The sequence below is a fragment of the Octopus bimaculoides genome, chromosome 22 (assembly GCF_001194135.2).
Source record: "Octopus bimaculoides isolate UCB-OBI-ISO-001 chromosome 22, ASM119413v2, whole genome shotgun sequence".
NCBI lineage: Eukaryota > Metazoa > Mollusca > Cephalopoda > Octopoda > Octopodidae > Octopus > Octopus bimaculoides.
This window is the reverse complement of record NC_069002.1, coordinates 162,797-173,203: the sequence shown is the minus strand read 5'-3', so window position 1 is coordinate 173,203 and position 10,407 is coordinate 162,797. Positions and strand designations below refer to the sequence as shown.

General features: G+C 34.6%; 1 protein-coding gene across 1 annotated transcript in view; it reads left to right on the top strand.

Annotated features, from left to right (window-relative positions):
* The window catches only part of LOC106878713 (intermembrane lipid transfer protein VPS13A), a 126,965-nt gene that overhangs the window by 75,237 nt on the left and 41,321 nt on the right, over window positions 1-10,407 (top strand). The window contains exons 46-56 of the mRNA XM_052975632.1: window positions 109-237; window positions 421-634; window positions 1,625-1,840; window positions 3,110-3,252; window positions 4,790-4,861; window positions 5,476-5,517; window positions 6,603-6,715; window positions 7,652-7,793; window positions 8,584-8,658; window positions 9,428-9,508; window positions 9,756-9,958. Coding sequence (XP_052831592.1) covers window positions 109-237; window positions 421-634; window positions 1,625-1,840; window positions 3,110-3,252; window positions 4,790-4,861; window positions 5,476-5,517; window positions 6,603-6,715; window positions 7,652-7,793; window positions 8,584-8,658; window positions 9,428-9,508; window positions 9,756-9,958 — 1,430 coding nt within the window. The remainder of the gene's footprint in view (window positions 1-108; window positions 238-420; window positions 635-1,624; window positions 1,841-3,109; window positions 3,253-4,789; window positions 4,862-5,475; window positions 5,518-6,602; window positions 6,716-7,651; window positions 7,794-8,583; window positions 8,659-9,427; window positions 9,509-9,755; window positions 9,959-10,407) is intronic.

Here is a 10,407-nt window from a genome sequence, read left to right as displayed (position 1 = left end):
ATATATATATATATATATATATATATATATATATATATATACATACATACATACGTGAGATAGGTAAGCCAGTGAATTATTAACTTGCACATTTCTTTTCCGTTCCAGTTACAATTACAGTCCGAAATCAACCTCGAGCTTGCTTACTTCAATGAAAAGCTCAGTGTTTGGGAGCCCTTGGTTGAACCAGTAATGGAGAAAGAAAATCTGTACCGACCATGGGAATTACAAATCAAGGTTAGAGGTCTTAAACCTTTTCATTATAAATATTAATCCAGTCATATTTCTGTTCACAATTGTTTTTTTTTTATTATTTATTTGTCTTACATATCTTTAACTTTGCAAAACCCTGACACATTTGAAACTTATAAAAAAACGTAAGTTACACATAAATATGCACCTTTTTGTCTCCTATTTCAGATGGTCCAAGCTGCTAGCCAACCAATCACCACTAGCTATGAAGAGACTAGGATGGATATTGCTGACGGTTTTGATGAAGATCTGCATAATAACCTACAGAAAAGCCGTGTCAAGTCCAGTAGTTCAGAATCAGAGACTGATTCCAATACAGAAATGACAGTGATCAGACGGAAACCGTCAAAGAAAAAGAGGCTTACTAGTGAAAGAAGTTTCGGTAAGTGTAGCATTGTGTGTGTGTGTGTGTGTGTGTCTGTCTGTCTGCATACCAGTACAAAACAAATTGGTACAACTTAGACATTTGATAGATAGAGATCAATATACTTAATATAGTTCTGAAATAAGTATTGAGATCAACTCAGACCCATGGAAATGGATGACAGCCCCTTATTCTCTCTCTCTCTCTTTTTTGCTCTCTGTCATTTCCCTTTCAGCCTACTTATGGAATGTCTTGTCCGTCTGTCCATCTACAAGCATTTAGTCTCCATCAACATAAGGCATATTAAACATTAATTATTAACTTCCATCCCTAATAATTAATTTTTAATAATCCTGCTGATTATTTGTGACATCAGTGTTCGAAATGATGCTGATGATGATGTTCTATATATCATGACAGCAAGATTTGACTGGCATGCAGTGACCAGACGGTCCCCGCTGACAATTTCCACTAGAATGAAATCACATGATATGGGAGTTCCAATACATATGTCTGCTATGGATCTGTGTGCTTTTATGCACACACACACACACACACACACACACACACACACACATACACACACTTATAGTTATGTATTTATATATACACACACATATTTTGATTGTATTATTTTCTTTACATTCTAAATTGATTTCAAAACAGAAATTATGTATTCAGTCTTTATTAAAGTACTTTCTACAAGAAACAATATTATTAATCAACATCCCTTGAAAATAATTAACTTTGTCTGAGCACTTGTGTTATTATGTTTTGGATTCTTACTAATTTCCATTGTTATTTTTGTGTTCACCATTTTCATTACATATTAATTAATCCAAACCATTTAATGAGCTACTAATGTGCTTTTCTTTTTTTATTTTACATTGAGCTTTCAACTTTTGTACTTGTTTCATTGAGAGGCTGTGGCCATGCTAGAGCACTGCATCCGGCAGTATGTGATGTTAACAAACAATATACTTAATGAAGCAAACCTCCGTATTTCAGATACAGTGAGTCATCAGAGCAGTATCCAGGGTGAATCCGACTCGGAGCCTGAGACTTTTATCCATAATATAACAAATAAACTAGGTAACATTTTCTCTAGTGATAGTAGCGAAGCTGATGTCAGCGAAACAGATGATAACGATGAAGCCTTTGACCCTTCTCTCAACGATCCAGTATTTATGACCTCCAAAGGACTTATACATGCTGGCATGAGTGGTACGAAGCCTGACTTCTTTTTTCAAATCAGCAACTGCTTCATGTTATCAATGCACATTTGTACAAGGCTTGTGTTGCACCGACCAATATGCATGTGTATTATTTACATGTTATGTGTTCATTTATTGATCTTGTATTACGTATTGATTTCAAATTTTGACACAAGGCCAGCAATTTGGGGGGAGGGAATAAATCAGTTACCTCGACCCCAGTGTTCAACTGGTATTTTTTTATCAACCCCAAAAGGATGAAAGGCAAAGTCAACCATTTGAACTCAGAACAAATGTCAGAGAAAATACTGCTAAGCATTTTTCCCAGTGCAGTAATGATTCTGCCAGCTCATCCCCTTTATTTTGTATTATATATTAAAAAAGTGAATATGAAGCAATCCTAAGTTTTTCAACATCAAGCAATAATAGGATTATAACTCACTGTGTTCTCTCACTGCCTTTTGCATTCCAATTGTCTTCTCTGCCTTTTTATGTGGGATTTTAACATTTTTGTAATATTTTTCTTTTGCTTTTTGACCGAAATGTTAAATGTTTGTGTTATACTCAACTAACTACAATAAAATTTGATAAGATTAATTTGTGTACCATGAAGAAAGGTGAACCCTGTTGTAGAGTTTTATTTCTGGCCACCATAGAACCTTTCCACTTTCCTCCGGGCTTATTTTACTTTTTGTTTTTTTTATATATTTCATTGCTAACTGCACTTCTCATGTACATAAATTAATTATCATATATATATATATAGAATTCGTTATCAATATGAAGCATGCTTTCTATAAAGTCTCAGTCTTTGTCCAGGCTAGAAACTTCCAAAATGGTAATTCTATACAACGTCTTACAAAATGCTTATTCTTTGTTTTCAATCAAAAATAATCTTTTCTAACTTAATCCTTTAACTTTAGCAATTTCATTGAATAAATGAACATTGTTAACTATTTTTGAAATGTCAAATCCTTTTATTTATGACAAATATATAAAACTAAGCACTTCAAACTTGTGACAATAACTACCACATAACTACTTGCAATTTCTATTCAGTTTAAATTTCAAAGTTATCTCCCCTGCACTGCACTTTTTGAAAATCATTATTATTGACATTAATAATTTTTGATCTCCATACAAGTACAATTTCAATGGATTTAAAACATTATGTTAGCTCACACTTTACCTAAATAATATAAACAAGTTATTCTATCGATTACTTACGTTCTCTGCTTCTTTGTTCCCACCATGTTATATTTCTATTGTTTCAATGTAGGTTCCTTATCTGATGAAGTTGATGGGCAGCTCCATGAAGACAATGAGACAAGTACATGTAACTACATTATCATAAACACCAAGGATGTTTTCCAACTGAATGTAACACCAGCTGCCATCAGTGTAATTAGTGATGTCTATGAGGTGAGCGAAAAAAACCATAGCATAATCAGTGCAGTGTCACATTTTCTTTGATAGCGCAGTTATACTTTATTGCAACAGTGCTAATGAAGATATAATAGGGCTTAGGGTACAGCAACCCTCATAAATCCTCTTTTGAACATTGTGTGTGTGTGTGTGTGTAGTGAGGAACCATTAATCCAGACAAGGAAAGATGCGCATAAGTGGGCTGGTTACATCCCTGGCATAGGCCATGAGTTATGGTCTCACTTGCCTTGCCGTGACTTCTCACGCACAGCATATTTCCAAAGGTCTCGGTCACTAGCCATTACCTCGGTGAGGCCCAATGTTCAAAGGTCGTGCTCCACCACCTCATCCCAGGTCTCCCTGGGTCTACCTCTTCCATAGGTTCCCTCAACCACTAGGGTGTGGCACTTTTTCACACAGCTATCCTCATCCATTCTCACCACATGACCATACCAGCGCAATCGTGTCGCTTGCACACCACAACTGATGCTTCTGAGGTCCAACTTTTCTCTCAGGGTGCTTACACTCTGTTGTGTATGCACACTGACATTACACATCTATCGGAGCATACTAGTTTCACTCCTTGCAAGTTTACACATGTCCTCAACAGTCACGGCTGTTCACAGACATGCGTCATACAGTCTACTTTTTACTCTGTGCGAGAGACCCTTTGTCACCAGCGGAGGTAGGAGCTTTCTGAATTTTGCCCAGGTTATTCTTATTCTAGTAGCTACACTCTCAGAGCATCCACCCCTGTTACTGACTTGGTTACCTAGGTAACAGAAGCTATCAACCACTTGTAGTTTTTCCCCCTGGCATGCGATGGAAGCTGTTTTCTGCACATTTTTAGTGTTTATTGCCCTTGAGCAATTGCCACACACAAAAACTATCTTCCCAGTTAGCCTTCCTTTGATGTTGTTACACCTCTTATGTGTCCATAGCTTACACTGGGTACATCTTATAGAGTTTCTACCTACACCTTTTCTACACTCTGATTTCGCTTAGTTTCTATGGCCGAATGTTCTTCCTAATATCAACTACTTTACAAAGTGTGCTGGGTGTTTTCTATGTGGTCCCAACATGAGGGCTTTTTATGTGGAACCAGCATACACACACACACATGTGCACGCATGTGCATGCACTGATCTATAATATAATTTCTTTGTTGTTACAACTTTTAGTGACAAATATATTTAGATAACCTAAAAAATGTAACATATTAGTACATGCATCATCAGTAGCCTTGTAGATTAGGTGGGTATTGCTACCCTTAAGTTTAGAAATAAAGATTTCAAGTTCAAAATACAGTTTGGTTTTACATCCACATCCTGGAATAAGTGAGATTCTTGTTGATGATTGGATATCAAATCAAAATACGTGTTAATATTTAAATCATTTTTCATCTCTAATGATGTTGCTAATAGTCTGAAAAATTATAATCTTATTAACAATAATTCATTTATCTCAAACATTTTGACACTTAATTTATTTATTTTGCCATATTAGTGACCATTTCATATTTGTATATTTGCAGGCCTTGATGACCCCCACAGCTTCAGATATTACACTGGTGAGAGACCTCCCTGCTTTACAAGTTATCAATGAAGTAAGTTTGCATTCGTTTGTCTTTTATTCATATTTCTACATTAAAACATCTGCTTTATTTTAGAGGCTGAAACCAAAGTTATGAAAGCTGAATGTTTCAGTAGATATATATATATGAAGGGGTGCTGAAAAGTTCCTGGCTTTAAGGGTGTCATGAAAGGCCTGGTTGGAGGCCCAAACTTTCAAGTTTTTTTACAGGGCTTAGAAAAACAAAAGGACCCTGCAATAAGTGAGTGAATCTGAGAAGGGGAATATGTTAAATAAAATCATAACTGATGTTCCTGTATTTTCTTTTACCCAGAGCTAGGAACTTTTCAGCACCCCCTTGAAGGGAAAAGAAACTCCACTCTGATACAAAACAATAAGCATGGCAGGTTTGTGATTTAGAACAGCTATAAGATGAAAGATTCTGATATGGAATAAATGTGACAAAGGAATATTATATTCAGAATTGTTATATATTGTAATTTTGGTTTTTGTTGGATTTTTTTGTTATATAAATCTTTGTCAGACTATGTTTATATCTAAATTCTCACCTTTGTGAATTCTTTGATTATTTATTTGCACACACACACACACACACACACGTAATGTTTATTTTCTTATCTTTATCAGCTTGGATGTCATGCTGTTGTGACGCTGCATCATTCTGTCAAGGTAAGTTTGTACATTTTGGGGTTCCGTGACACAAACTTCCTGTTTGAAAGTAAATTATAATTTCCCATCAAAATTTCTTGTTGATTTATGTTTCAAACACCAACTTAATAATCATTTCAAATTTTGGCACAAAGCCAGCAATTTTGGGGGAGAGGGTAAGTTGATTATGTCAACCCCAGCTTACTTAAATCTATCAACCCTGAAAGGATAAGCCAACCTCAGAAGAATTTGAACTCTGAATGTAAAAACAGATGAACTACCACTAAGCATTTTGCCCAGTGTGCCGACGTTTCTGCCAGTTCGCTACCTTAATAATAATCTTTTCTGCTAAAAGCACAAGTCCTGAAATTTGCGGGGAGGGGCCTAGTCATTTACATCGACCCCAGTTCCACTGGTACTTAATTTATCAACCCTGAAAGGATGAAAGGCAAAGTTGACCTCAGCAGAATTTGAACTCAGAATGTAAAGACAGATGAAAGGCAAAGCTAGTGTGTTAACAATTCTGCCAGCTTACAAATACCAACTTAATAATGACCAGTTATTTTACTAAATTCATTATTTAAAAAAAAAATTAGTTGAAACATGGACTGGGATTTTCAACAGAAATATGGTAATGAAAGAATATATTAGATTTTTTGAACACCTTGTATATATACATATATATATATATAGATATAGATATGGATGGATGGACAGTTAGATAGATAGATAGATAGATAGATATACATACACACACACATACACACATTTATGCATGCACACATACACAAATGCAATTTGCACTTCAGTTTGACCCTCCGATGAAGTCACAGGGTGATTCACAATCATGCAACTATGAGTGTATTGCATCTTATAAAAGAAACAGCTGTAAGTTAATGTAGTTCACAGCACAATTTCTTTTTCTTTTGTCATTTTAATTCCTTATTTCTGCTCTGTACTCGACTAATGCTTTGTATTGAAACATATATATATCAAGTTCTAATACCAAGTTATTAGTATCATAATGCCTATGTAAAATAATAAAAAAAATATATATATATATTTACCTTTTGAAAATTGTGTTGTTTTATTGTTTCTATTCTTAGAATCCTGAAGAAAAAGTCCAAGGTTGTTCAGTGATTCAGAAAAAGAATGTTAATGGTACAGAAGAAAAGAAAGTGATCACCTCTCCAGATTGGACAACCTCTCCAGATGATGAGTAAGTATATTTTTTTATTGCATATTACACATAAAAAAAAAACTGAATATTAATTTATATTTGCATGTATAAATGGTGTGGCACAGCTAATACATGCACAAGCAATCGACATGCATTTCAGAAAAAAAGGGTCACCTGACTAACAGACCTTGTTCAATGAGGTTGCTTCTGTCTATTTACTCAACCTGCAAGAATTAGCACCTGAATTTCCTTCAAGTCATACTCTACTTGTTTAAGAAAGGAATGACATTTTAGATAATGTAATTGTCACAACTACAAATATATTTGATCATAAGTTTGACCAGGATTGACCAGAGGTTAAGCAACAACAAATCTGGTCAGAATTCCTGTAACAGAGTGAAGTTCACAAGTGACAATACTCCAAAAATCTTCAAATTTACCCATTTCTGACACCACCCCTGCTTTTATGACACAAACTTCCTGTTTGAACTCTTTTCATATGAACCTACCTAAAACTGCTCCCGAGTCTATGATCCAGACTTCCTGATTTGAAGTGATCGGAATTAAAATTTCCCATCAAAATCTCTTGTTAATTTATGTTTCAGCAACTGAATAATGGTTTTTAAATTTTGGCACAAGGCTGGCAATTTTGGGGAAGGAATAAGTTACTGACCTCAGTACTCAACTGGTATTTATTTTACCAGTTCCGAACGGATGGAAAGCAAAATTGTCCATGAAAACGGATGAAATGCCTCTAAGCATTTCATCCAACATGTTAAGGATTCTGCTTGCTTGCCACCTTAAACACGAACTTAATAATAATAGTTTATTTTACAAAGTATTTCAACAGAAATATGGTAACAAAACAATTAATGTAAAATATAAGATAAAAACAGTTAAAAAGCAATTTTAAAAAAAACAAAACATTTACATCAGAATTTTTCTTTGATGTGTTCTCTGGTTCTTCTGTTTTAGTGAAATTGATGGTTTAAGTTTCCTGCCCAAGGCATTGTCAAACATTGGCAATATGGTGAAGCTGTTCCCAATACAACCATTCCCTGACACTTTTGATTATGCAACAACTGAGATTCTTGACAAGAATCAGATGACATTGCAAGTAAGTAATTTATTTTATGTTGTGAATCAAAGTAATTGTTGGTTACTGTGTTTATGATGAACAGAGATTGTGTCTGTAACACTGGCAGTTAAAGTTCCTAACATATGTTTGCTGTGTAGTTGATGGTCAGAAAATCGAAAGAGACAGTTTGTCAGAGAATTCAAGAAAAAGATTCTGTCTGATAATGTTGGTTTCAAATTTTGGCACAAGGCCAGCATTTTCGGGGGATGGAGTAAGTCAATTACATCAACACTGGTGTTCAACCGGTACTTCTTTTATCAACCCCAAAAGGATAAAAGGCAGTTGACCTTCACAGAAATTCTGCCTGAGAGCAAACAGACTCACACTCTTGACTAAACTCACTGACAAGCAAGCATGTTTCAATTGTTTGTCCATCAAGTATTTAGCAAACGTTTGCAGGGGACATGTTTCTAGTGAAATATTCACTTAATTCCAAGAAATAATGAAGCATTTAATAAAATGACTGTCATTACTAAGCTGGTGTTTAGAACAAATTAACATGAAACATCGAAAAAAAGGTTTTAATTTAGATCACTTTGAAACAAGAAGTTTGTATCATATCACCAGGGGTGGTCTTGGGTGGGTTGGTATCAGAAATCTCCTACTTCCTTTGTCTTTCTTTCAACCAATGAGACAGCCTCTACATGTGTTAACAGGGAAACTTCTATGTGAGTTTGTGACACCCTGGTTAACATTGCAGTACATTTAAGCCTCTTTTTTTTTGTTGTTGTTTTCATTTAGATATTATTTTTTCTATATTTCATTTCAGTTTGATGGCTTTGACCCTATGACACTCTCTTATGCCAGAGCATGTCACAAACTAATCCCAATGCAACCAGTTAAGGTGAGTAAGCCAGTCCAATTATCTAATAGTAATTTGGAGCAATAAATACAAGCTCAGATCTACTTGATGTCTTTAATGGGATTTTTTCAGTAAATATTGAAATATTTTTAATCATAAAATTTTAAATAAATGAATATATTTCTGGCATAAATATTTTAATCATCATTATCATCATCATCTCTGTTGTTGTTTACATGATAATGATGAGTGGTAACATCATCATCATCATCATATTGGATGGACAGATTATATTCAGTGTTTTCCTTTGCTCAATTGTTGACACCTTCTCCATCTCCCCAAAACAAAGTGAAATTGGAACAAACCTTGTGGAATATCCACCATTATCAAACATGTGTATAGGGGTTAGATGCGGGTGTAAATTTTTTTTTTTTTTAAATTAATTAAACGAATAAACACATTAACAACAGAATCATTTAAATTATGACCAGTGTTTTCTGTTGTCATTGTCATTGTTATTGTTCTTGTCTCCGTCAACATCATATACAGCTCCATATAGTTCTTATGGCTATTCAATAAAGCAATAAATACTACAAGGTATTTCACTCAATTTATTCAATTTATAACAATATGAAATTTGTATTTTGATGGCAGGGAAACAATTACTTACAAATTATTTTCTCCTTTTTTTTTTCCTTTTTGCTTTTTGGGGGTCTAAGGGTAGGGAGTATTGGTTTCTATATTTCAATTTTAAAAAAAAGAAATTTTAATAAAACTCTTGATGTGACTGATTTATCAAATTTCATTTCAGAACAACACAAAATACTGCTTTGTCTGGGATGTAGACATATCTCATGGAAGGAAGCTTGTTACAGTCAGCTCTCCTCTCAAGGTAAAAGATCTTATCTTAAATAAAACTTGAAACCGTTCTATATTTAAAAAATGTGGAATTATGTACATTATTTACAATTGACGGATATTTGCTACTACAAATCTTTCTGTGGACTTGACCAGATTTCAATCCTACATGGGGCTTTCCACAAAAGCCACAAACTCTGCTTTTCCCCTTCTGTAAGCTACCATACTATTTGGTTATTAACAACCAGTAAATGTCTTCATTATTTCTTTGAATATTTCAGATCCAAAACAATTTAACCATGGCCTTAGATGTCTTCTGTAAATCTCAGGCTCTGAAAGCCATCCCAGAATTAGCCATAAAAGCTGAAATGGATGATGATAAAGGCTTCGTGAAGCTGACTACTGTTGCTTGTGGAGAGAGTTTCCAAATACCTTTACTCATTGCCTACCACTGTGAACTCTTTGTCTCACCTGTTGATTTATTGTAAGTTCTGAGAATTGGTGATCATTATGTCTGTTTTTTTTTTTGGTTTATTCTTCTCAGTTGCTGTTCCACTGAGAGAGAGAGAGTAAAAAGGAGGAGATTAGGGTAATTGTTGTGTCTTGTACAGAGGCCAAAATCAGACTGGAGCCTGGTACAGCTTACCGGTTCCAGTTTAACCATCTAACCCGTGCCAGCATGGAAAATGGATGCAAAATGATGATGATGATGATGATGATGATAATGTAAGTATTGATATGTGGTTAAGAAGTTTGCTTCAAAACTTTGTAGTCCAGGGTTTGATTGTTGCTTTCATTGGTAAGTAGAAAACTATCCAGAAATCCATTGTACATATATCATCATCAACATCCATTTCTATATACTTGCATGGTTCACATGGTTCAGATGAAATTCATGAAGGCAGATTTTCTATGGCCAGATTCACTTCTTCT